This window comes from Colletotrichum acutatum, assembly GCF_030867785.1.
Source record: "Colletotrichum acutatum strain CBS 112980 chromosome Unknown BDZ83scaffold_8, whole genome shotgun sequence".
Lineage (NCBI taxonomy): Eukaryota > Fungi > Ascomycota > Sordariomycetes > Glomerellales > Glomerellaceae > Colletotrichum > Colletotrichum acutatum.
In genome coordinates, this window is record NW_026849002.1 from 609,690 (window position 1) to 636,292 (window position 26,603).

The 26,603-nt window shown below is 55.0% G+C and overlaps 6 protein-coding genes across 6 annotated transcripts; 2 read left to right on the forward strand and 4 right to left on the reverse strand.

Moving 5' to 3' along the window:
- Positions 1-1,770: 1,770 nt before the first annotated feature.
- BDZ83DRAFT_426706 (sulfate adenylyltransferase) lies at positions 1,771-4,306 on the reverse strand. Its single transcript, XM_060503013.1, has 5 exons — positions 3,744-4,306; positions 3,513-3,540; positions 3,264-3,446; positions 3,063-3,211; positions 1,771-2,990 (listed from the first exon to the last, which is right to left on the reverse strand). Exons 1-5 carry the CDS (start codon positions 3,910-3,912, stop codon positions 1,795-1,797), a joined length of 1,725 nt encoding a protein of 574 aa, XP_060370234.1. The 5' UTR covers positions 3,913-4,306; the 3' UTR covers positions 1,771-1,794.
- A 1-nt stretch (position 4,307) lies between these two features.
- On the reverse strand, positions 4,308-4,946 carry BDZ83DRAFT_426705 (uncharacterized protein). Its single transcript, XM_060503012.1, has 2 exons — positions 4,471-4,946; positions 4,308-4,423 (listed from the first exon to the last, which is right to left on the reverse strand). The coding sequence occupies exons 1-2, from the start codon at positions 4,698-4,700 to the stop codon at positions 4,348-4,350; spliced, it is 306 nt and encodes a 101-aa protein (XP_060370235.1). The 5' UTR covers positions 4,701-4,946; the 3' UTR covers positions 4,308-4,347.
- A 5,602-nt stretch (positions 4,947-10,548) lies between these two features.
- Positions 10,549-13,541, forward strand: BDZ83DRAFT_747804 (uncharacterized protein; the record flags this gene model as incomplete). The annotated part of the gene is made up of 4 exons (XM_060513506.1): positions 10,549-10,849; positions 10,902-10,922; positions 10,988-11,042; positions 11,093-13,541. 4 exons carry the CDS (start codon positions 10,549-10,551, stop codon positions 13,539-13,541), a joined length of 2,826 nt encoding a protein of 941 aa, XP_060370236.1.
- A 1,911-nt stretch (positions 13,542-15,452) lies between these two features.
- On the forward strand, positions 15,453-16,025 carry BDZ83DRAFT_747805 (uncharacterized protein; the record flags this gene model as incomplete). The annotated part of the gene is made up of 1 exon (XM_060513507.1): positions 15,453-16,025. The coding sequence occupies one exon, from the start codon at positions 15,453-15,455 to the stop codon at positions 16,023-16,025; it is 573 nt and encodes a 190-aa protein (XP_060370237.1).
- Positions 16,026-16,381: 356 nt separating this feature from the next.
- Positions 16,382-22,167, reverse strand: BDZ83DRAFT_567230 (uncharacterized protein; the record flags this gene model as incomplete). The annotated part of the gene is made up of 5 exons (XM_060503936.1): positions 16,382-17,766; positions 17,889-18,103; positions 18,522-19,200; positions 19,747-21,970; positions 22,060-22,167. The coding sequence occupies 5 exons, from the start codon at positions 22,165-22,167 to the stop codon at positions 16,382-16,384; spliced, it is 4,611 nt and encodes a 1,536-aa protein (XP_060370238.1).
- A 263-nt stretch (positions 22,168-22,430) lies between these two features.
- Positions 22,431-26,233, reverse strand: BDZ83DRAFT_426883 (uncharacterized protein). Its single transcript, XM_060503014.1, has 2 exons — positions 26,097-26,233; positions 22,431-25,973 (listed from the first exon to the last, which is right to left on the reverse strand). Exons 1-2 carry the CDS (start codon positions 26,150-26,152, stop codon positions 22,619-22,621), a joined length of 3,411 nt encoding a protein of 1,136 aa, XP_060370239.1. The 5' UTR covers positions 26,153-26,233; the 3' UTR covers positions 22,431-22,618.
- Positions 26,234-26,603: the final 370 nt, after the last annotated feature.

The window sequence follows — 26,603 nt, forward strand, 5'->3', positions numbered from 1 at the left end:
ACGCAATACCTAAGGTACCCTACCTTCCTAGTGTATGTAAGGTAAGGTAAGGTAGACCTGTGGCCAGAACCTGACGTGGCACCGGGCTGAGTTGCAACGAGTTGCGCCTGGACTGGACGGCGACGCGATGGGACTCTGGGAGGGAGGTCACTTGGGGATCCACAACGGACACTGCCAGAAGCTCGGGCCACAACCATGAATTTCATTGGTAGATTCCATCAGCCAGTGTCTCGCCGTCAAGAAACCCGTCTCTTCACACGGTACGTAGCCAGCGTGTGAAACGGGCAAAACGTACCGTTTCAAAAGCGAACGAGAGCTCGGTATCGCACCGTGTGACATCCTCCTGTCCATCAGCTTTCCACGGATTTGAAACATCGGACATGATCTGCCTACCTTACCTTGCCTTATGCCTTAGCACCTGAGATACCTAGACCAGCACGTTCCTCAAGGATTTAGCATCGTGGCTGACGGGCAAATGGACGAAGTAATTCGCCATCGCATACAGACGTACGGATAGCTATTCACCTACCTAGGGACTTAAGCAGGCGGCTCCTGGCTCACCAATAAACCAAGCAGTGCTCGAATGTCCAACCACTCTCTACGTAGGTAAGGTCGCAGTGGTAGATACTTATCTAGTCTCGGATAACCTCGAGCAAGAATGATCGAAACAGGATCATTATCGACCCCAGTTCGATCGCGAGGCAACTCACTTTTACCTCCGTCATCGCTGTCTCTCGCTTCACATCTCTGGAAGCAAGCGCACAAGACCATACGACAACAGGCGCGGCCACAGTGCTCCATGAGAGAGAGACATTGCTGCCTCAAATAGAAATGCCCATGTCTCACGTACCTGACTACCTTAGACTCGCTGGACTACCGGTACATATACCACTTACTTACCTTTGGCACCAACACACCTAGGTAAGGTACGCCGCTGCACTTCCCATCCAACAAAACTCAACCAACCAACCTTACCATAAAACACCCATCTTGCACCCGAAGACAGACTGACAGAGTAAGTCGAACACTTCCTAAAATAAACCCCATCCTAGCCCAACCAACCTACACTACTACATCACTACCCCCTCCTCCCATGTATTGATACCCTTCCGCCCTTTCCATCCCCTCCCCCCCCCCCCTCCTACAAAGAACGGCGCGCCAACCCGCCGCCGTCCATCGGGCACCAACAAACGAACCGCATATGTGCAGAGTCCCGTCGAGCTGTCTCTTGCACCAATCACTGTCTCGCCCAGCGACTAAGCGCCCGGCCCATGCATCCATCCTCGTGCTTTCTCTTGCGCACCACACCACCATGAATCAATCAATCAATCAATCAACCCACCATCACCTCTATGCCATTATCCGAGGTTGTTTGAGCTAGTGTCTAAGGCAACTACTTGATCTCGACTGGTTTGTTGTTATTTCGTCCTTTTAAGCATATCTTATCTGTCGCAGTCACGTCCCGTTCAGATCGATCTCATGGAGCAATATCATTCAAGTGTCGTTCCATTCCACTATTCAGCCATACGTGGGGAAGAGTAAAGTGTAATCCAACTCTCCAACCCTAGCCTACTATATGATGCTCTATAACCATCTCTTGTGTAAAATAACTCGTAAAAATTCGTCATCAAACAACTTTTTTATCCCAAGGTTGTCTTTGAAGTCTCAACTCCGATGTATATATATCCACCCTACTTTTTGCGCTTTGAGAAGAGGTCTACGCGCATGTACGCTCTATGCCGTATAAATCACACTTATATCGCTCATTGATGAAAGTTTGCAAAATTGTTGCGTTTACAAACGGTCCAGGAGACCCTGGCTTTCGAGGAGCAGGACAATCTGGTGAACAATGGAGCGGACCGTCTGCTGCTCGAGGTTGACGACGAGGTCGGCCTTGGCGGGTGCCTCGTACGGGTCGTCGACACCGGTGAAGCCCTTGATGTCGCCGTTGCGCGCCTTCTGGTAGATGCCGCGCTTGTCCGTCTTCTCGGCGTACTCGAGTGGGGTGGCGACGTGCACGAGGAAGAAGGGGCCGGCCTTCTCGACCAGCTCGCGGGCCTTCTGGCGGGCCTCGTCGAACGGCGCAATGGGCGCAGCGATGACGGCGGCGCCGGCGCGGGTAAGCTCTGAGGCGACGAAGGCGATGCGGCCAACGTTCTTGTCGCGGTCCTCGCGGCTGAAGCCGAGCTCGGAGGAGAGCTCGTGGCGGACAGTCTCGCCGAGGAGGAGGGAGACGGAGCGGCCGCCGCCCTGGTTAAGAGTGACCTGGAGGGCCTTTGCGATCTGGTCCTTTCCGCTGTTGAGCAGACCGGTGAGGAAGATGGTGAAGCCCTTTTGGGCGGGGAGGGGGTTCTGCTCGCGCAGGACCTTGACGACCTCGGGGTAGGAGAACCACGCAGGGATCTCCTTGCCGGTCTTGAGGCGGTTGCGGAGCTCGGTGCCAGAGATATTGGCGGTGTGGGTGCCAGGGGCGATCTCGTTGGCGGGCTGGTACTCATCACGGTCGGGGATGTAAATCATCTCCTGGAACTCGACCATGGTGATGCCGAGCTCGTCAGAGTACTTCTGAACGGCGACCTGGGCGTCGTACGGGCCGTAGTGGTCCTTGCCGTTCTTGTTCTTGCCGGGGCCGGCGTGGTCACGGCCGACAATGAAGTGCGTGGCGCCGTGGTTCTTGCGGATGATGGCGTGCCAGATGGCCTCGCGGGGACCGCCCATGCGCATGGCCAGGGGCAGCAGGGCCAGGGCGGCCATGCCGTTGGGGTATCTGGGGAGGAGGGCCTTGTAGACGCGGACACGGGTGAAGTGGTCAATGTCACCAGGCTTGGTCATGCCGACGACGGGGTGGATGAGGACGTTGGCTTGTTGGGAGCGGGCGGCGCGGACAGTGAGCTCTCTGTGGGCGCGGTGCATGGGGTTGCGAGTCTGGAAAGCGACGACCTTGTTCCAGCCGAGCTTCTCAAAGTGCTGTCTCAACTCGGCGGGAGTGACTTTGGATACTCGTTAGTCTCGATGTTCTGGGCCTACTGCGTTGGTATGCACCCGGGGGGTGGTGGACTTACATCTGAGGTCGAGGAAATCGTAGTGAGCAAGACGCTGGATAGCCTCGAGCTTACCACCAACGTAAAAGTCGTTGGTGTTGTTAAAGAGGTGCTTCACACCGGGGTGGGTGTCGTCGTCGCTACCAAAGACCTCAATGGCCTCCTTGACTCTAGAGAAACATGTCAGCCAATGCCAATTCCCTGAAGACATGTTTGGCCTACCTGTCAGGCTTGTAGACATCCTCGACGGTGAGGATGGCAAGGTTGCGATCGTCTCTGAGGTCGCGGAGGGTGATGCGCGCACCGGGCTTGATGGAGAGGGTGTCGATTTGCTGCTGGGAGACATCGAGGGTGATAGGCATGGAGAAGAGAGCGCCATCGGCGAGACGGTTGTCCTTGACGACTCTGTATCAATCATGTTAGTAACCACTGTTATCTCGGGAGCACGTCTTATTCGCATGTTCAACGTACCCATTGTAGTCCTTCTCGGTCATGAAACCTATAGAGATGCCACCACAGTCAGTCCCGCTGTTCTTGGGCGAGCAACGTAATCGTGGGGAACTTTGCCCCTCCAAAAAAAAATCATGGCGGGGTCGTTTCTGCGACGCAACCCCACCACCGTCGTCGCGCAACGAATGCACAAAGGGGGTAGCGGCCGCCGCCGCAGCAGCAGCAGCAGCGCGGGCAGTAAAAACCACGTACCTTCAAGAGGAGAGAAACCACCGTTGAGAATGAGCTCGAGATCGCAGAGGTGGCGCTCGGTCAACAAGAGGGAAGGGAGCTTGTCGGCCTCAGCAATGAGCTCAGACTGGCGCGGCGCATCGCGCGCGAAAAGGTCCTTGAGGACACCGCCGTGGGGAGAGTTGGCCATTGTGTATGTATTTAAAGGAAGCGCGAGGCTTTGTAATAGGGAGCGGGCCGGTATGGAATCGTCAAGAGACACACTCTAGACAATGCTCAGAGAGGAAGAGAGAGAACACACGACGGATTGAGCTTGAAGCTTCTCGTTGCAAAGGGGAATATTGGGTATAAGAAGGTAAATGGGAGGGGATTCACGGATGAAATAGAAGAGACAGGAGAACAAGCGGGAAAGGGAGTCCGGCGAGGAGACGGGCGAGGGCAAAGGTGTCTTATATTCTCCTCAGACACACAGACAGAAGGACAGAGACAAAGTGAGAGAATTGTCGCTCGTTCCCGGCGTCAAATCGGCCTTCCGTGTGTTGCTGAGGTGCGCTGCTGGTGCTGTACGGATACCCCGTTGTCCAAGGTAAAAATTGGAGGCTGTTTAGTTCAAATGACGTGATCGCTACCTTGCACATGTACCCTCCTTGGCGGCATGCCATGTACTCTTAATTACCAATGTTGGCTCTTTGTAGCCCTCTCTGCCGCAGTCAGCCACGACTAAGTCATGTTCGCCACGATAAGTTACCGTAAGGTCCCATCCCATCCCATCCCATTCCGTCCGAAAAGAGACTTGGTCGCGGTGCGTAGCCGCGGGAAAAGTCTGCTCTTCTCCATGCTGTTGCATGTCTGACCCGGAGACTGACCCATGGGAGATCCATGAAGCCGTGGGGTCGCTATTTTGCAATGTCGCGGCTCGGTGTTCCGGCATCTTTTTGGCGTCGGGACGGGTATTGGTAATAACGTACGTACTCTCATACAACACCTCAACTTAGCCTAATCACCGCATGTTTATACCGCGTCGAGGAAAGCAGAGGCTCCTTGAAACAGCATAGAAACCTGCGATACCAGCGCAACGAATCCTTCATCAAGGGTCCTGGTCGGTGGTATGGCGCAACGAAAATTGCCAATACAAAATACCCCGCCAAATGTGGCTTGATAACCCCCGATATCAATCATCAGGGACCCTGCGCCACGTTCTACCCTCGTCCCGACTCCCGACAACGCGCCATTGCAAGACAATTTCGTGCCCGAAGCTGCAGTACAAGCTGCAGAGACGTTGTCAAAGTTGCAATTCCTGCCTCATCTGGCGTGCTGGCGCCCAGCTTCTTGGCTTAGACTAGACACCTGTAACCTCACCTTGAAGAGCTCGCCAACAGAAGGGCTGAGAATACCAAGCGTCTTCCGCCCTTGGCCACTCTTGGCGCCCTATCAAGGTCCAAGACTCACAAGATATGTCAAGTCTGTATTCTAAAAGGCCGTGATGGCCTCTTGCGCGCCATACAGATTGTCACGATGGCGACATGCCGCTATTCGCAGAACTTCCAGTATGTTCCTTGGCACGGGTCGTTCCAGACTATAGGTCATTGCACGTGTTATAGGACAGTATGCCGAACATTCCAACATGGACCCGATCCTTTGGATAGGCTTTTGACAGCAGCTTATCTGAAAGCTTGTAGATCTCGTCAAAGAATTTCGTGTCTCGACTTGGGCCATTTCGATCTCTTTGCTGCGAAGTGCAATCGGTCAGCTCGGTGAGGGTGGTGGGGTAGCCCCGACGTCCGCGTCGATCGGCTGCGCGGTTGTCGGTTGCCGGCCCCCGGCTGCCGGCTGCGGGGTTAGCCCGATGTCGCTTGACACACCGAGATCCCTTGCTCCAGTTCTTTTCTCTTTGCCGTGGACATTGATGACATTCCGTGTCCACTCCTTGGCCGCCATTCCCCACCACCAGCCAAGTTCCCGAGACTAAGTTCCTGAAGATCTATGGCTCAGAACTCCATTGGCTGTTCGTCGTGGTGGATATTCCTCTTCGCGGAATCTTGTCTCCATGGAGTTTCGCCCACTCAATTCCACAATACTGAGCGTAGATCATCGAGAAGTGAAAACTCGGATATCCTATGACGCCAGAGGTACGATAGAGGCTAGATTCGGAAGGATCCTGTGACCTGTGTTCAGGTTGTCCCTCTTTGGGGAATTTCTGTTAGTAAAACCTCGCGTCCCCCCCCCCCCCAATCTTGGTTTCGTTGGAGTTGTCTGATTGGATCTTTGGTTGTCAAATGCAACTGTCTGAATACAAACTCGTGCCGTTTTCTGTTCCTTTGTGTATAGCCATGAGAACCTTCCAAGCTTGAACTGTACACTTGCAAGCCTTTCACTGGGACATAAGACCATCAAGTGAAGGTGTCTTTCGACAAGTTTCGACACACCACGCAAAGGCCCCCACGTAGGATTCTCGCGCTTAAGCGATCGCTAACACCTTCAGCAAGCCTCCCAGTTTAAGTGCTCTAGTGGGAAATTTCACATGCCGAGAATGATCTCTCCGTCCTCTAGAGACAAGAGCCTCAGCAAACCAGGGACGACCAAGCTTTTCCGCTTCCTTTGATGTTTTGCCGTCCCTATCATTGGTAATCATTTCGTTATTCAAGATCAACCCATCCTTGGCCGTGACTTCATCACGCTTTGCTGGAGCGTTTATACGTAGTCCGATAGCATTGCCGAGACTTCTCGGGCGGTAGCAATGGCATGTTGATGCCGACGGCTGAGTATAGGTCCAAATTGAGCGGATTGGTAACTGGCGCATACATAGGCGTTGCGACATTCTTGAAAAGGAGCGGCGCAGTTTCTTCTCAAGACAGTCGGCTATTGTACTTTCGGCGGAGGCCAATGGTATCTGGGTTCGAATGCTTCTGGTGGTTCCGGAACGCATCCCGCTTGGCGATGAAGTCCAATTACAATATTTAATTCATCGACTCCATGGCCCCACGAGTAAAAACTCGCTAAGACCTATTTTGCAGACAGTCAACCATGGTGAAGCAGAGCGTGTAGGTAATTGGCCAAGTTTGCGGCTCTGCCTGATGCCATTTGAACGATGTTAATCAGGCCGTTGGACCCACCGGGCTCTCGCCGTGCTGGCAACGGATGCAGTGCAGCAGTGCAGCTCCTGAACAAAATGTTCTGCTCGCCAGTATTCACAAGTCGCCTAGCGGTCATCTGGGCTCAAGCTATCAATTTCGGGAACGACAAAAACCCGTTCTCCAGCCTCTTCCCATAATTTGAAAAGAGAGATCAGCCTAACGTGGGGAATGGTCATTGGACGACTCGACCCTATTTGAGACTCGATAATCGTCCAGATACCCTTCAAGCAGATTTGAGAGCCGGCTGAGCGAATGGCCATATTTTTTGTATGGTATGTGTTTTGTTGCAAAGTGATGAAGTCATAGTTCCGCGCCGTCTCTTCGCGAATTCGACATGCCTGTGTCTTAAAGCCACCGCTAGGCAAATAGGTTGTTGCTAAGCAGGGATCTTGGCGACCGAGAACTCAGCCGCTACCAGCATTTCTCGACTGTGAATCTCGATGCCGACTTCTTTTCCATTGAAGGATTTCGTGGCAGAAACGGGAAATCGGCTGGACCTGTCCATTCCTTGGATATGTATAGACGCAGCGTGCCGTCTGGACTCGAGGCGGCTCTAGGGCAAGCCGCCCCGAAGGTTTACACCTCCTAGACGCTTCAGAATGTAGCCAGACCTCGTGGCAGAAATGCTTTTGACCAATGGTGATGCAGCACGAGGGAGATGGAGTCGAGTTGCAGACCAGTGGCCGGGAGATGGACACGCAGATCTGCGGTGAGTGTTAGCTTAAAAACGTTTGGCAGCAGGGGAGTGGGATATCCCGGCTCGTTTGGGAGAGAAAAGGCTTGGATTGGCGGATTTTGGTTCTGGGCATCGTTGGCAAGCTTCCCAGGTGGCTGGGGATGGACGTCGAGTGGAAAGGGTTTCCCGCCGTGGTGGAGCACAATGGGGTCTTGTTTCTCAAATGGCGAACGCAACGGTTGAGGATTCGGGAGACGCTGCTCCCGCCCAATAGGTAGTTCTTGATGTCTTGCTCTTGAATAGTACTCGGAACGGGTATTCGTTGGCAACGGAGCGGGTAACTTTGAAATATGCCAAAGATGGCGCGCCTGATGCGCACGTGTATCCGTGATGTGCCTGGCACGCCGTACTCCAGACTAAGGCGGCAAGGACGGGTTTGATCTGTCTTGGATGCCGAGGCTTTGGAAAGCCGCAAGCTGCATTTAGGTCGGTAGCGTTCCGGATCAGCGGTGGTGAATGGCTCGCCATTGACGATTCGGGTGGCTGGTTTCAGACCAAGTCGAACTATTTGTGTACTCCGTACGAATACAAATATGTGAGTGACGAAATGATTCTAACAAGTCCAAGTCGACCATGGATGCAGTTTATTAGAACCGGCTTGCGGTCGGGCAGAGTTTCCGAGCAGGAATGAGAAATCGGTATTTTGACAATCTAAAGAGAGAAAGTTGCCTCACGCAACCTCAGTTTAAGCAGGAATACGGATTAAGAGAAGAGTCCGATGCAGACTCGGTCTTTCGATGATTGATGGCTGAAGGATGGAAGCGAAAGAAGATCGCGGCGCCGCCGAAGCATGGACCAACGGCCAAGTCAGAGCTCTTCCCTTTAGAGCAGTCCAGTACGTACCGCTCTGCCCAGAACAGCAAGCTGCTTTTCCCTACCTTACCTTAGGTAAGGTTAAGGTGGACATATATCCGCTAGAGCAAAGACAGCTAGAGCATGGTACAGATTTATAGAGATTGCTCTAGGTCGACTTTGTGAGCGGTCCGACCGATCCGAAGAGGCTTTTCCACAGGGAACATACCGACTTTCCAAGAATTATTCTCAACGTGCCTGAATGTGAGGGTTGCACCAGGTATCATCGTCTGATCATCACGCCCGGGTATCTAATGCACCCGCTATGCAAGCCTGATTTTCGATGAAGATGAGCTGGTGCATGGGAATCGTAGGCATCTGAGCACTGAGTGACCTGGCCCAGTGGATTCGACGTCAGTGGTTATCGCTAGAATACGTGTATCCATAGTGCGGTGAGACAGGTAGGGAACATGGAGCTGCCTGGTAGGAATTAGTACTAACTATGCAGTACATATGTGGTTGTTTGTGCGGAGAGTGACATGTGTCATTGGGAATCGTGCCATCAACCTTGTTTCTCTGCCCGAGTGCTGCAGCAAACTAGGTCCGGATGCTGCCGCTATCGTCTTCTCGGGTTCGTTTTATTCGCACACGTTTCTCAGTCATGTTGCCTTGGCTTGAGATGAATGGCTTGTAATGCCTCACAGGTTCCAATCGTTCGCAATGCCCAAAATCAGTGGCCAGATTAACCAGACTCGCCAGAGCAGGTCTTCGTACCGCTAAGCAGCGCCGTGCGTGCTGATGCCATCCATGATCCCGGCACCATTACCCCTGCCCCCGTATCCCGGTTTCGACCAGTTTCGGGCAGGTCGAGCTGCAAAGGAAAACGGCCCAAAAAGCACCAGTCTGTACCACCAATCCACCGCCCATTCGCGCTCTATCTGCCCTTGTCCGTCGACGGTTTGCCGGTTCCAGGCCAGGGCCCATGAAATGGCATTCCAAACCAGACATCTTGCCCAGGTAAGTGACTGAGGTGTGGGTGTGGTGAGGTGGGTAAGGTAGATAGGTACCTCTGTTACCGCCCGCCCAGGCACACACACCGTACCGCTGTAGAATCATCATATGAATACGAGATATCCCTTCCTCACCCTTTCTCACCATCCACTCTCGTCCATTCATTCACCCATGTCTGTGGTTTGCCTGGGCCTCTCTTCTCCAGGCTCTCTCCTCCTCTCTTCTCCTACGGGTACTCCTCTGGCCTCTCCCAGCTCACTCGTCAGCTTCTTCCCCAGACTATATTCGTATCCGGTTCTGGACCCTGACCTGATCCCGCCTTCGCCTTGTCCTTAACCGACCCGGTTCGAGCAACCGCCGTCTGCAAGTGTCCGCTGTCGCGCCCGATTCACCACTGCGGATACAATTGCAGTCTGCGGCTTACTGGAGTCTGGCTTCCCCTGTTTGGCTGAATCACACCCCAAATCCAGAATCACATCAGCGCCCTGCCGGTCCGCTCATCCTTGCCGTCGGTTCTGCGCCGATTTGGGAACAATCTTGAATATCAAAGACAAAACCCCTGCAAGACGGCCATTATCTTGCACTTGCCTCCCGCCACTACGGACCCTTCTCGCCCCTACCTTGCCGCTCTTCTCCTGAGGCTTTTCTACGCGCGCCGTCAAAACACAATCGATAATCTAACAACAACAATTCCTCCAGCAATCTTCACGACAACTCGGCTCCATTACTCCGTACCCTTTGTGCCGTTGCCCCAGCAGGATATTGCTTCGACCTCACGCAGAAACGTACTAGTCGCTCAGCATCCTAGTCGAAGCACCCCAAACACCTCCATCTCGTCTCGGACAGGACCCTGAGCTCTCCACCATTCATCAGGGCACTTTCCGCTGCTTTGGGAAGCCCACCTACGATCTTCCGTGTCCTCCGAGCCACCTCCAAACTTCGACCCAGCTAAGGCATGCGACACAACTGAAGACCTACATGTCTTTTGCCATTGCTTCTCAGCACTTGGTTCGATCTCCTCCAGACATCACCGCTCCCACTACAACATAACCCGCATTCGCCGTCTTCGGTGCACACCCATCAGCATCCTTCGGGCCTACCAGCCCAGGAGTTCCCGAATCGCCCGGTCGCTCCTTTGCGCCAACCGCCCACGATGGCCCGATTCGGAGGCTCGACCTCGCTCGCCGCGACCCTGATTGTCCTGTTCAGTTTCTTTGCTACGGTCTTGGCAGCCACGGAAACTGTCTACATCACCGGCTCAGATAAAGATGGCAACAGCAAGCAACTCGCGGTCAATCGCAATCCTGGCCTGTTTACTGGCGATTTTGGCGACTGTCTGGGAGGACAAAGTTTGTTCAACATTACAAAATTCGATGCCGCCTACTATGCCGACAACATGACCGTCCAGTTCCATTTGGACGGTACCACCAATATCAGAAATGAATCGTTGATGAGTAGGTTGAACCAAATTCGAACTTGTGTCCATGTACTAATCATATACTGCAGTGCATATCAACGTCGAAGCTTGTAAGCTGCCTTCAGAACTTGGGACGAACCTGTACGCAGAGATGGGGTATGCTGACTTGAGGCAGATGGCGAGACGAGATTCGAGATGAACTTTAACCCCTGCATGGCCAACATCGCTAGGTGCGTTCTAGCCCCTACGCCTCTCAAGACGGCCTGCTAACTTCCCGCAGTCTGTGCCCTCTGAACGCCAGCAAGCCCATCACTGCATTTGCAGAGTTCAGGCTCACGCCTGCTCAGATCGACGGCATTCCTTCCATCGCCCTCGATATTCCCGATTTCGAAGGTTCTGCGCGCATCCAGATCTTTGCAAACTCGAGTCAGACGCAGATAGGATGTTTTCAAGCCGTCATGCGGAACGGCAACAGCTTCTCCCATCCAGCCGCGATTTCGTCGATACTGGGCGTGTTCACGCTCGCCGCTATCCTGGCTTCTGCAGCAACCGCCATGTATGGTGTTAGCATGCCTCATATCAGGACACACTACGCCCATTCTCTGTCAGTCCTGGTCATCTTCGAGACCTATCAGACCGTTTTTTTCTCGGGTGCCTTGTCCGTCGACTGGCCTAGCGTCCTACCCGCCTGGTGGAGCAACTTTGGATGGGCTGCCGGCATGATATACAGCGAGAAAGTAATCAACTCGATCGACGGTTTCGCCGGCGTGACTGGTAACGCCAGCCAAGTAGGTGGTGCAGGATCGACCGTTATCAACACCGGGGGTGGCCTCGTCCAGCAAATTTATGGCCGCTCGCTCGACACTTTCTCGACGTCTAGCGATGGAGCGTCCGTTCCGAATCTCGTGCAGCGTGCGACTAGGGTTTATAACACAAGCAACCCATACGAATACTACTGGGCGGGAGACCCCGTCGCTCCGGGCATGCCTACGCCAGGCAAGTGGATTGGGTTCGCCGGAGATCTTTCTGCCCTTGGCATTCCGGCCGCCGATGCTTTCACACTTGGTCTTATCTGGTGGTTGGTGGCCATTGGACTGGTTGCCGTCTCCATCGCTGCATTCAAGTTCATGCTCGACTTGCTTGCTCGGACAAAGCTGATCAAGCAGGATCGCTTCTTGTACTTCCGCAACCACCTGGGCGGATATCTGGCGGTTGGTATCCTGCGCACGCTACTCGTTTCGTTCTCCTCCTTGATGACCCTGGCACTATTCCAGTTCAACATTCGCGCGCCGGCCGGCCCAACAGCTATTGCAGCGATCATCTTCATCATCTTGCTCATTGGCGTTGGCGGCCTTGTAGCTTACGCATGTTTCTTCCGTCTCCGCCTCGGCAAGTATGAAATGGGCCCCGATACGATCATGTTCGAACAGGGCAAGCTCTTTGGTTCAATACCAGCGGTTGCAACAACGCGTGCCAGCGAAATTGGCGAAAAGGAAACCACCGCCAAACGTTACGGATCTATGCCGTTCTTCAAGATCCGATTCATTGACGACGACCCAAACCGGACAACGGTCCACCAAGACGAGGTTTACATCAAGCGTTTTGGTTGGCTATCGGCTCGTTACCGCCGGACCAGATGGTGGTTCTTCGCCTGCTGGCTAAGCTACCAGTTCATTCGGGCCTGCTTCATTGGTGGCGGAGCACGAAGCCCTCTTGCCCAGGTTTATGGATTATTCGTCTTCGAGATCATCGCTTTCGTCGTCTTTGTCAAGCTTAACCCCTTCGAGGGCCAGAGGAACACTTCCTTGGCAATCTGGATGTTGGGTATCACAAAGATTGTCACTGCAGGATTCTCTATTGCCTTCTTACCCGCATTCGCCATTGGCCGCATCCTCTCGACGGTTTTCGGCATTATCATCATTGTCGTCCAAGGATTCCTTGTTGTTGCCGTCTTGATTCTTATTGTCCTAGGTGTCATATCATCATGGATGTCGCTTTACCGAAATCGCGAACAATTCCCCGAAGTGCTGGATGGAATTCGCATCAAGTACTACGAGCATATCCAGGCTAGAGCTACTGACCTGCCGCCACCACCGAAACCAGATCCGAAGATTGAAGAGCCTCGGGAGCCACCGCAGCCATATTTCTCGGTCAACAGCGTTCGCCGGACTCGCAAGATTGAGGATGATGACGAAGAAGACCAGGTTGCAGATATCATTCGGCCGGCCAATGCTTCAGTGGTACAATTTGCGCCAGGTACTACCACCACCCGACGAACCCGGACAGATAGTGTCAGCTCGCGCTACTCTGTTGGTAGCTTGCCGCGCCGCGCCAGACCACATCGCACTTCATGGAGTTCAGCTGATTTTGCTGAATGGGATGCCAACAATAATGCGGATCGGCCGGGATCATCGCTCGCACACCGCAGCAGCTTCGGTCATCAGCGCAAAGTGTCGCACTCTGGATCACAACCTGACCTCGGACGCTCCGTCAACAACTCGCCGGCGCCTGCAAGATCCGTGTCAATGACGAACAACGAGTTACGCCGTCTCATGACCCCCACCGAGGAACTTCCAGAAGAGAGTGTAATGACACCCGGGAGCATGGCCGAGCCTGAGACCAGCACCAAACACACTGATACCGCCATTTCCCCCATCCACGAAAAAGACGAGCATGAAGCCAGAGAGGAGAATGTTTCTCCTGTTGAGGAAAAAACCCAAAAGTCCTAAGCTACCATTACGAACATCAGAACCAAAATCACAACCATACTGCATCAGACCTTGACACCACAAGCGCCGCCATTTCGAAACTATGTCGGCATTGGTTTCCTTGTTGTGGAGTTGCACTGCATAGACGGTCAACATGTTTGACCTTTACGAACTTTCATGAGAAACGATTACTGGGCGTTAGCGGGAATGCTCATTTGAAGAAGAAGAAGACAACCCTTATCTTTGTAATGGCACTAATGTGTGGAGGACAGGCCGGCCGTTCCGACCGTTGCTTACATCTTAGAAAGTGCACATATTTGTGTGGCCTCTGGATGAGCCGCAGTACATGGATACACACTTATGAATGCAAGAAGGTGGCTGGCTCCTAGCATAGAGATTGAGTTGACAGGTAGACCTAGAAAACAGTATAAAGTCTTCCCTAAGATAAAGTCGTATTAAAAACAGCATAAGCTGTTCCCTTTTGTGCACAAAAAACACACCTTACTCCCGCTGGTTGCCTTTCTTCAAGCTCTCAAGCTTGTTGGACCAAGGTAGTTGATATAGAGCTTTCTGATATCTTTGGCCTGTCGTTCAACGTAGGAGATCAAGATACAAAGGTAAGTAGCACCGCCACTTCTTCATCCCAACTTACATGCGCCACGAGAAGGGTAGTTCGTGCTTGAAAGTGGCAAGTAGATAGCAAGGCTGCTTGTGGCGAAGAGCTTTGGTTTTGAGGCTCATGCTCTGCGGGATTCATGCAGAAGATGGGATGAGTTGTTACGGAGTTGGGCAATGATGGCGAGTGGGATTCGGGCTGTTGAGTTGTGGCGCATGGTTATCGCATGGGGGACATGTAGCTTTCACCTTTCTAGCGTGGTATTGTCGACTGATGAGATAGTTTTCTGGGAATCTCCTTCCAACAGGCCAAGACATATTGGGCTGCGCGTAAAGGCACAAACACGCATGGAACAGCTCTAGGAAGCCTCATGGCGTGCAGCTTTAGATATCTCTCTAGATGACTGAAATAACAAGAGGAATTGGCTTCTTATGTTAGTTTGGGGAGTTCAATCATGAAAAATTCAGTATCACGCGTTGAAGCGGAGGGCATTCCGGTGCCGCCTAGCAACCCCCCCGTCACCAATTGCGGAGGAACATTCCCCGACTTCAACGCCTCGACGGCAGCTAGTGCCGGAGCAACCATACCCCATCGGGACTCTGGGATCGACTACTAGGCGGATGCGAGTGCGAGCAAGGACGGGAGCAACCCTAGGACGACTACCTTAGTATGCCCGCCGCCACTTGCAGTCGGATCTGTCCACCACGTACGTCCCTTGTTATAGGTCAGGTTTAGAGACATTGGGGAAGAATATGTGTGTAAAAGAAAACCCCGACTTGATTCATAGCAGATGAGAAAGACATGAAATGCGAGAGCCCCGTCGTCATCTCGCTGATGTTAGACAGATGGAGGGGGGCGCGGGGTGAAAGTCTATCCGACAACGCGTGTCGCAGAAACATCCCATGGGATCTCACCAGTCACTGACATACCTCTCGCATCGAGCCGCGACGCCTTCATCTGAAGTTTCTCCCGTCGGACCCCCAATTCTTCACTGCCATTCTATGCTATGTCTTGGCCCCGTATTCGCTGCCATGCTCAAGCTGTTCGCGTCTTCCCTCGGTCGTCCCTTCGTCATTGCCCATGTCATTTCTCTCCGCCACCCTGACCCCCGACTTTGAAGACATCCTCCCTGGCGACATTGACAGGTCTATATCAAGCTCGACTCCCGGCCTCCTTTCTCCACCTAGTCCCTATTAAACCTCCGCAGCTTTGCACATCAAGGTACAGAGTGACACACATCCAAACACCATCTTCTCTTCTCAAAAACCAAACATCAACAACTACAACCCCCGCACACTCAAATTACAACAATCACAATGTGTTGCCGAAGACGCCGCGCAGCCCGCCAAGCCTGGCTCGAACAACGCGCCCTCGCAGGCTGTCCCCGCGGCTGCGGTGGCCCCCGCCACTTCGGCCCCGGCCCCGGGGGCCCACCATTCCGCCCGCCTTGGGCATCAGGCGGCGGCGGTCCCGCCTTTGGCAGATGGCGCGCCATCCCACAAGACAACGTCCCCCAAGACCCCTTCCGAGATCCTCCCGCCGCTCCTCGCAACGACCCAGCGACTAGAGACCCAGAAAAGGGCGCCGTTGAGATGAACGTCAAGGATATGGAGAAGAGCACGCCTGCCCCAGCCCCCGCCCCCGCGCCTGCTCCGGCTCAAATTACAGAGGGTGATTCGAAGAGGGTGTCGTTCATGTCTGGCCCGTTTTCGCGGTGGAGGGAGTCCGTGAGGAGCGGCAGTGGTGAGGTGAGGAGGTCGTCTTCGAATGCGACGTTGCCGCCTAGGTATACCTCTGGCGTCACCGAGGCGCCGCCGTACTGGAACGGTGAGCAGGCGGGGAATAGACGGTCCTTGCCGCCGAATTATGACGTGGCGATTAAGAACTGAGGGAGTGGACGAATTATGGGAGATATGTCATGGGAAAAATTGTAGCGTGTCTAGTTGGACATTGATGCTGGATTTGGTCTGCGAGTAATAGGTCGCAAGTGTATACAGAATTGGATAGGTTGTATTCTTCTTTTTACAATATTACAGAGAATTATACGGAGTACGTTGTTTGTCGCAATTGTTCGCACCGGGTATTGTAGAGCGTGAATCTAAGTGAAAACAAGAAAATCCGTCCAACGCCCTGCACCATCGCTCGAAAAAAAAAGGAATAAGTGAAGATTATCATGTCCCATGTGTGATAGAGCGCATGAACGATTCGTTCGCCGAGATACTTTTCATGCGCAAGACTCGAAAACTCAATCCCATTCCTCAAACCCGCCAGCTCCGTAAGGATTCCACTCCTGGCCTGGGTAACTTGTCGCACTCATCTGGGGCACATCCGCCGGCTCCTCTTCCTTCCTATACTTGACCCCCCCGGATGACAGCTCCTCGTACGGGTCGACCAAGATCTTCTCCTCCTGGGCCTCGCGTCGCATGGTCCTCTGACGTTCGTCTTCCGTATCCTCCAGCTCGGCTCTCGTGCTCTTGCCCCTCGCCAGGGTAGTCGTGGCCGCGGTCCCGGCGCTGCCGTTGGCGTGGCTGGCGTTTCGGGGCGCTTCGTCAGCAGAGCTGTCGCTGACCATGCTGTGTCCCGTATTCGCGGCGACTATAGGCTGTGCTGCTGGCGGCTGAGAAGGGTTGGAGGGCAGACGTGGTGTGGATTCGTAGAGGTCGTTGTTGTCCTTGGGTTCTTGGTTTGCTTGCTGTACGTTGACGCTGAGGCGAGGTGCCGTGGGTGCTGGCGCTGGCGCTGTCGGCTCAGACGATACGATGTTCTCCGCCGGACCTTGCTTGTCGTCGGAAACGCTACGAGAGTTGTTGACCATCATACTACCAGCATCAATTGCAAGTCCTTGCGTCTGCTGAGCGTGCTCCTGAGGACGGGGAGACGAAGGCTTGTCATGTGCATTTCGGACCGTATTACTGACATATGTTTGCACTTCAGCAGACTTGGTCTGTTGCTTTCCCTGAGGCTCTCTACTATTACTTTGCTGTATCTGTGGAGATGCTGCGACTGGAACCGGAGCATCGACAAGGGAGTATCGTTGCTGTTGAGGCTGTTGAGTTGGCGGCATGGTTTGCTGACCAAACTGCGAGTCCGGACCCGCTATACGGCTGTCGTTTTGGTTCACTAACCGTATCCCTCTCGTGTCTTGTTGTGGCTGGTGTTGCTGATTGGGAATTGGCACATCACCTTGCGGGCCGACTTGGGCCGCCTGCGTGCTATGGCTGACATGCGAAATGTTGGACTGGTGGGAGGCCATGCTGACGCGCCGGTCACCCTCGGGCCATGCACCTCCATGTGGGTGGCTGTGAAGCAGCTGCTGTCCTTGCTGTATGGGAGGGCTGGGGTGGCTGTACATTGACATTTCAGACGGATGTCTCTGGGCAACAGGTGGCTGGCCCCATTGAGGCACCTGCGGTGAGTGGTACGCAGGATACTGGACCGGTGGTGAGGTGCGTGAGAGGGCGTAGGGAGATGGCGCAACGCCTCCTTCGCCGTGAACGGCAGCATATCCTTGAGGAATAGGGACTTGGTCGTACTGAGGTTCAACGTAGGGTTGGGGGTTGGAGCGTACGCTTCCGCTTGGCTCAGGGCCGTTCGGAATTGCCCGAGTCATGACAGGTTCGAAAGGTACGTCTTGTTGGCTTGAGAATCTTCCGTTGTTCTGCTGCATCGCTTCGGGGCTTCTGCCAGCTATGTCGCGTTGAGGGAGAGGCCCTTGCTCAAAGGAACTAATGGATGGGCGCTGCTCTTGGTACATGTGATGAGGTCCTTGCTGTGGTAGATGACTTCTCTGTGATAACGGAACAGCTGGCGGCATCCTTTGCTGGCCCTGGCTCTTGTGAGACTGCTGCAGCTGCGGCTGCGGCTGCAGGTTTTGAATCTGGCTTGGATGTGGCATCTGCTGCTGAGGCCGAGGTTCTGGCTGCTTGGATGATCGTTTAAACGCACTGAAAATGGACTTGGTTGTCGACTCTTTCGGAGGACCTTGATTAGGCCGAGGCTGTGGTTGGGTTGAGGTCCTATTCTTGAACCACTTGGATACCGGGTTCTGTTGACCATCTGCACTGAAGTCTTGACCGCCAGACTGCATATCTTGGCTTTGGGAGAAGGGGAGCGAAGAACGCTGATTCGGCGGGGGAAACGCTTGGGAGAATTGAGCTGGAGGTCTGTTTTCAGCATCAAAGCCCTTGTGCCGATGCTGAGGTTGATGTGGGTGCTGTTGCTGTTGCTGTTGCTGTTGATGTTGATGATGGAGAGGCTGCTGAATATGCTGCTGCTGCTGCTGCTGCTGAGGACGTCCTGAAGAAGTCATTCCAGCCATTTGCTGACCCACTCCATCGGGTTGCTGCATATTGGCAGGCGCCCCAGGCGCCGAACGCCATTGGGACGGGTCCGGCGGGGGCGCTCGGCTTTCAGATGCCAAAGGTGCCCTCGGAGCCGGTATCTGGGCAGCAGACGACGGTTTGGGAGAGTTCGATACCGAGGATCGTTGCGAGTTATCAGACTGGCCGGCCACCCCATTGGGAGATTGTGCCCTGAAGTTGGAGGAGGGAGACAGCAGCGACGCAGATTGCTCCGAGATTCGCCTGGTGTGGCCAGACTTCTGGACGCCGAGAGCCTGTTGGTGATTGGCGACTTGCCCCTGGCCCAGAGGCGGTGTCTGGGGCCCCGGCGAGTTCTCGCGTCCGTAGCTGTGTCTGATCGATGGCTCCGGCGTTGGCTCGGCCGAGAATCCGGGAGGAACCCAGTGGGTTTCGGTCTGGTCGTCTGGTTGCTCAGGGCGCGAGAGTTGCTCCTCAGCCTGCAGGAATGAAAGAGAAGGCTGTCTCTGCTCAGTGAGATGGCGACGTCCCGGCGATGGTTGTTCTCTCTGTGATGGGGGCGCCGGAGCATCAAATGATTGTGAGGGATGCGACTCCATATTCAAAATCTGACTGGACTTTCTCCGTGAGACATGTTCATCATGCGCTTCATGGCCAGGCGCGACAGGGGCTTCACGGCGTTCGCTCTGCAAGTCAGACACCGGGCGTACTCGCACTTCTTCCAATGCGGTGCTTCTCTGTTGATCTGTCACTGCAGCGAATTGCTGCGACGGCTGAGGAGAGGGCAGGAAAGACCCGTTGGACTTTCTCTGATGAAGTTCAGGTCCCTGTGGCTGCGACTGAGGCTGAGATTGAACCCGTGCGCCAGCTCCCGGGTGCATGGAAAAGCCTTGGAAGCGAGGCGGCTCCGGTTGTTGTTGCTGCTGGCCGAAACCCTGGGGCGGGCTTCGCATAAGCGGCTGGCCTTCATCCTCGCGCCTTGGTCCGAGGTTTGACGGCGGCATCTGTTGACCTGTATGCTGCTGCACTCTGAATTGCGCCGGAACACTTGCGTTCTGGTCCTGTCCTTGAGGGGATACGTGCTGGGTCTCGGTCGTCTTGTTGGCGGCGCGTTTGCCAAAGAGCCCAGAGAGAAACCCGCCTGCTGAACTTCTCCTGCCTCGCTCATCATCTTCAACGTTACCCAACGGTTTATTTACCAGGGTTTCCTGTGCAAAAAGCTGGTTTGTGCCAGTGGTGTTGCTCCTCTCTCTCCCATGCGCGGCGAGGGGGCTAGGTTTGCCAGGTTGACTTCCTTGCGTGCTTGGCGGACGACCAAACATGGTCGATGTCGCAGTAGAATGAGATGTGCTAGGCTTCTGTGGCACCTGTAGGTCTTGCTGACTCGAACTGCGAGGGAACACCTTGCTCGTAAAGCCAGAGAAGCGCTTCTTCGGAGGGCCCATTGCTCCGCTTGCTACTTCATATCCAGCAGTGGACGTTGACGAACGAGACAGGTTGGGCATTGGGAGGTTGGCGGATTGATCGGCACCTGGACCGAAGAAGGACCGTTTCCTCTCCGCAGGCCCTCCCAGTGATGGCTGCTGGACCTGAGATGGACCACCCGGGTTCGGGCTCGCCTTTGGTGACGGCGTAATCCCTTCAATGCCATCGCGACCATGGGGTCCTCCAACATCGGAAGGTTTGGAACCCCGTAAGTTAAGAAAGAAGCTTGAACGCCGTCTCTGGCGGTCTTGTAGCTCCCCTGTGGCAACACTCGCCTCAGACACGGCATCACCTCGCACGTCTGGACCGGCCATGTAGCTTGGCGCTCCACTCTCAGCCTTGGACGCTGGCCGTTCCCGCGAGGTGTGACGCGAGATGCGACCTCCGATTTCTTTGAAGAAGCCAGAGCTCCGCCTACGGCCACGGTCCTCATCTGTTGAGGGATCGAAGCCGCTGACTTCGGAGTCGCCAGTTTGCGTCCTGTACAGCGAGGCAGAATCGCGGTTGTAAAAATGCTGGCCAAGGTCTTCCGAGCCCCGGGGCCCTGTGGGAGAGCTGGGGTTCTGATATCCTGCTTGCGGGGTGAATAGACCAGGATAACGCTGCGCTGACGATGGAGGCACCTCGGAGAATTTTTGTCTAGGCGGCAGCTGCGTCTCGGGTCGTTGCGCCGCCGTTGAAGGCACACCAGTCTCTTTATCGATCCCGAAGGAGGTTTGTTGGTGAGGTGACAGAGATCCTCCCGACTGCCGGTTTCTGCTGGTTGCGAGTGGCTCAGACAAATGCGACTCCTCAAGCTTCCACGGGCCTTGCGGAGGGAGGTGATGGATCGGGTTGCCTCCGAAAGTTGGGGACATTATCCCTTGATGAGGAGGCATGCCTGGACCATACGGCCGACCGCTCGTTCCACCCTCATTCTGTTGCATCGCTGCTCTTGTGTCAATGGGCCCTGGTACGCGGCCGGCGCCCTTCATTGCTACTCCCGGCCCCAGAGGTCTCTTTTCATCGTCGATTCTGAGATCCTGCCCAGTCATCCCACTGCTCTCGGTCGCCAGCGTAGCCGCCTGTGTTGACGTTGCCGAAAGAACGTTGTGTGACATGTTGCTGTCTTTACGGAAGCGTGGTGGGCCAGTGTCGACGCGCATGGGTTGCGCAGACTGTGCAGACCAGCTGGATTCCCCTTGCTGGAAGCGGGATGAAGACCCGCCATCGTTGCCATATTGATCCGTTGTCGTGTTGACCGGAGAAGAAACGAAGTTGTTCTCATCGTCTTCATCCAAGGGGAAGCGTTTCTTCGCCCGCTTGGTCAGATTGATACCAAATGTGGAACTTCGCCTGATGGGCGGGAGGCCAACAAAGGATGACTGGCGCTGGGGAGAGGTCTGCTGTGATGGAAGATGATTTATGGTTTGTTGCTGTTGTTGTTGTGGCTGCTGTATCGGTTGCTGCTGGACCGGCTGCTGCTGAACCGGCTGCAACTGCTGAGTCGGCTGCACAATAAAGAGACCCGTTGAACTAGAACCATGAGTCGCATCATGATCATCCTCATCAACTTCCCTGCTTGATTCGGTGGGCTCGAATGACCGCGGTGCCTGTGGCGGTGACTGAGGAGATACTACGTGGATCTGACCAGAAGGAGGCGACTGCGGCGACACAACGACCCAGTCGTCATATGGGTCATCGGTCGTGTTCGCGCGTGGTCTTACAGCGGTGGCGGCTTGTGTGGCTTGAGGAGGAGGAGGAGGAGGAAGAGCAGCAGCTTGACCTTGACCTGCATGAGACGCAGGAGGGCTCGGATCCGTGGACTGTCCCATCTCGAACCCCTCCTCTTCCACCAAGGGTGTACCCGTAAAAGGGTCCCATGACGGCTGGGTCTTACTGATCGGTCTAGGAACCTGGAGGTCACCTCCCACAGAATAGTCGTCGCCGGGCGTGTCCTTAGCATGGAAGCGGGGCGTCGTCGATATGGAGTGCGTGTCCGAGACGGGGGATACCGGCTCCGAATCACTGTCTCCGGGAGGTCCGGCAGACTGCTGGGGCGGCGTATGGGGCCGCGGTGGGGCCCAAGCCGAAGCTTGATCATCACTACCCTGAGTCAAGGTATCAAATGGGGATGTACGTGAGGTCTGGGGTAGTTGAGGCGGTGGAGTCGGAGATGCCGGATGTTCCGGGATGGTCTGTGGAGTTGGGCCTGACACGGATCCCGAGTGCGACCGTGAGTGGGCATGACCGTAGCTGTCGGCACGAGGTGACGAACGCGATCCGAGGCTTATGCCCCATGAAGTACGTCGCTCGGCTCTAGTCTTGGGTTGAGCCGGCGGGGGAGATGAGTCGCTCTGTCGGAGAAGACACAATTAGAGATAATTCACCATATAAGATGCCATGTTGGACTTTAGAGTGTCCGAGATCACCACAGGGGTTACATGATGGTGCAGTAATAGAAAAAAGTTTCGTAGCATTCCTTAATCATACAGTCCCGTCATTCTGGCCAGAAAGGGAGACACATAACTCATAAGTGATTACCAAGGGGGGAAAGTGAGGAAGAAAAGTGAAGGGAGAAAAAATCGATGGGAAAACGGGGTTGCTCGAGACAGATCAGACTGTCGATCCTTCCCTTCAACCAAACTAGAAAGAATGCATGCCCTGTGTGATGTGATGATCCCAGTTGAGAGGAATGTTTAAAGAAATACCTTGTCCCCAGTGCCACGGAGTTTGTTCTTTCCCTTGCTCAATAGACCTTTACCCGCCTTGCCAGCCGCAAGCAATAGTCCCTTGCCCTTCGCCCCAACTTGACCGCTCGAATGCTTAAAATCACTTGAAGGCGAATGAGACGAACCAGTGGGCGCACTTCCCGCAGGAGGCCGACCCGAAGCTCCCGCCGCGAGGTTGGGGTTGCTTGCGTTGAGGTACTGCTGGTAATAAGGCTGTTGAGAAGCTGGCTGAGAGGTTGTTGGCGATGACTGCGATTGACCAGGACCAGGAGCGCCAACTCCAAATGATGCAGTTGCGTTGGCGTGCTCGGGATGCTGAGCCTTTAAGTTTTCCAACCAGTTGTTCAGACCCGAATCCATCGACGCGAATTGTGAGCGCGTCTCATTGTACTTTTGAATCCTGTCTTTCGCATTGGAAAGGTCCATGATCTCTTTGAACGTTGTAATCTTGACTGGCTGCGTCGACTGACGTTGAGGAGCCGCTGGAGATGCAGGTGCCTGGCCAGCCTCGGACGACTCTGGCTCTGGCTCAGGCTCGGGTTGAACCTGGGCTAGGGCAGGATGATCGCCGGGTGGTGGGCTGGGTGAGACGGGGTTTGATGAGACCCGAGCCATTGACTTTTCTTCCGCGAGCGACAGTCGGCGGGTGGGTGCAGCCGACGTAGTGTTTTTATCGGCCGTGACTGACACGGGTGACGGCGGTTCGATCACTTCGGAGTCCATGCGATCTCTCGGCGCCGAACTAACCTGCGACACTTGATGAGACATCGCGCCCGCGTCTTGCGGCGCGCTAATGTGCCCATCGTCTAACCCAGTAGCGAGCGGCGTACGTTCGGAGTCGCTAGCCACCTCTGATTGTGCAGCCTGCAGCTCGCTGCCGCCTTGTTTAGGAGGCACGCTGTCTTCGCCCGCATCACCAGGTTGGGAGTGAGGCTCGGCGAGGGGGTCCTTCTGAGCATCAGAGGCCTTTGGCGTAACCTGCTCTCCTCCTGCTTCCCATGAGAATCGTCGACCAAGTGCAGGAGGCTTGTCCATGGCGTCTTTACGGGGGCTCAAAGGAGGCACGTCAGAGATGTCTTTGTTGGGGGTAAGCGCCCTCTTTTGCTCTGGCTGCTGTGATGGCAGGCTGGGCACATCGGGCTTGTCATCGCCTGCAGTCCAATAGTCGTCGTAGACGCTGTCGAGATAGGCGCTCTCACGAGTACCGCTGTTGTCGACGGCCGGACTCAGCGACTGGTGGTTGTTGAAGTTGTTCAATTCGTGACTTGTAGGGCGGACAGGACTGAGGCTGCGCATAATCTCTTCTCTCAACTTATCGCTCTCCTTGACAGGGGATGGGTCGGTAATGGTGCTCATGGTGGACTCGCGCTGCAGCCTCTCGGGTGCCGCAAAATCCAATGACGAGCTGCCTGATTCGCGAGTGTTCAGAGGAGCCGAAGTCTTTAGGTCGGCATCCTGGTCAACACGACCCTCCATCTGAGCGGCCCGTTCCGAAGCTTCGGGGATGGAAACAGGAATAGATACCGTATCCTTCACGGTAGCTACCCCGCTATCGCCAAACTTGTCGTCTTCGTTGTCGGTGATGGGGGAAACTTCGCCAGGATCCACACCGAGAATGGGCTTCCGATCGGCAGTAGCAGCGGGCGTCGCAACGGCGGAGGTAGACTGAGAATCAGCAATGGAGCGTGTTTCGGTGACCCAGCCTCCAGGAATTGACGGCCGAGTAGTTTGCGAAGGCAGACGAGATCTGCTGGATTCCTCCAAGGCTGGCGGTGTTTGGGATGGTGAACGCGACCTTTCCCTGCTCACTGGCTGAGATGCAGGCAACGATGAGTTGGTTGGCTGCGGAGTCGTGCTGATGATGGGAAGTGGAGACGTCACATCACCGGGCGTCGAAGCAGCAGGAGATTTATCCACAACTGGCGCTTTCTCTGCCGTAGAAGCAGATTCGGAAGGTTGCGTCTGGATCTGGGATGGCAAACTCGGCATCGGAGGCGCTTCGTGAGCATACTTGTCTGGGTTCGAAAAGAAGTCGTCTCCGAAAAGGGACATGCGCGCCAGGTCGGGCAGTCGAGGGCTTGTGGAGTAGCGTCGGTTCTGGTCAGATTCTTCTGCAGTCGGGCGTTGCAACTGTGGTTCTGGCACACCCAAGTTGCTCTCCTGCATGCCTCCTGGAGGACTCAGTCGGCCTCGGTCTACACCTTGGGTCTGAGGTTGTGCTAGAAGTCCATCGAAGCCGTACTCGCTCTTTCTCTCCGCCACCGGTGCCAGGATGGGTTGTCGTGTGGCATTATCGACAACACCTAGCCCGTCGCCTTTGTCCAGACTGCGGCGGATCGGCTGCTGCTCACCAGCATCGACTACCGGAATTGGCGGGCTAGCAGCCGATATTGAAGATTCACTCTTAGGGCCACTGGCACTATCCATGCTTGGCCTTCCCGACTCCGTCAATCCACCCTCCTTTTCTTGATTGTCATCCATCCGGCGATAGATATCCGAGGGTCGGATAAAGTGCGCTGCTGTGGTGTTGGACGGTGTGCCCGGCGATTTGGCATTGGAAGGAGACGCTGATCGTTGGTCTATCCACGGCCGCTGCGTGGAGCTCGATCGAGAACCGGAAGCCTGGCGATCACGGTCTTGCTGGCCCATACTGCTCTTACGAGGAGGGAAGCGCGCGGCTTGAGTTTGGGCAGGGGCCGGCGAAGTTCGTCTGCTTCCCACAGTAGGAGATGGAGTGCCCCGAGGATATTCTGGGCGACCAGCGAACGGTGCTGGAACGGGCGCTGGAGCAGGTGCTGGGCTCATCCGTGAAGGCAGTCCAGCGCTGGCAGGTGGAGGTGGTGACACAAGCGGTTCTTGGGGAGCCCTTTCAGGAGCAGCACCCATTGCGCCTGGCTCTGCCACAGTTGCAGCTGGCTTCACGTCGTTCACAACAGGCTGCTGCACGACGGGAGGCGTAGGCTTTGCTGAGTTCTGAATCTGCAGAGGCGGAAGCCCGGCAGTGGGACGATGGCTGGAGGTCGGTCTGGCTTCATTTACCGTCGGCTGCGCCGGTCGCATTGAAGGCACAGGCTCGGCCGGCTGGGGAGCTGACGGAGCTGGCGGCTGGTGCGACGGGAGAGCTGTATTGGTTGACTGGCCGGCTTGACGGTAGCCCGTGGGTTTCAGCGGCGGCACGGGAACGGGGTCATCGGCTTCGTCTTCAAAGTCGTTTCCCCAGTCATCGCCGTCGTAGTTTTGGGTCTTGGCCTCGACCCATTTCTTGGTCTTGGTTCTCTTTACGTTGGTCTTATAGGAGGCACTCGTCGGGGTATCGGGGCTTCTACAGGTAGGGTTATGTGGTCAGTACCGTTCTACAGAGAAACGAGGCCGAGTTGTGATGTGTCGGTGCGGAAACAAGCTCGATGAAGCAAGGCTGACGACTGGAAGAATTCGAATCACTCACAAAGGCGAGTTGGTATGAGGGGCTCGGAAGCCGTAATTATACGACGAGCCGTCCATAGCGTCGTTCGTTTATGTGATGGTTTCGGAACCGTCTACTGCTTCATTGCTCGGTTTCTCTGGCTACGATTGAGGACGTTCCAAGCTTCACTGACGACTCGGAATTGGGTATCGCGAAGCGCGCGGGTTGCGGGTTGCGGGTTGCGGTTGGTTCCCGATGGGATCAGGCAGGCTGGCCAGAGGCGTTGCGACGCTGGATCCAACCCAGTGCGGACTTTCGGATGGGATGAGGAGCACGAAGTTGAGCTCCCAAGTTAATAATGACGACGAGAATTGGAAGGAAAACAGACGCGTCCCAAAAGGCCAAGGACTCGACACGTTCTGTCACGGCACAGAGACAGGAACTGGGCTGATAATGATGAAGGTCGGCAGTCTGACAAGGCCCGAATCTCGCTGGAGACGGGCGATGGGCGACGGGGAACCCAAAGAAAGACGGGATGATAATTTGGGG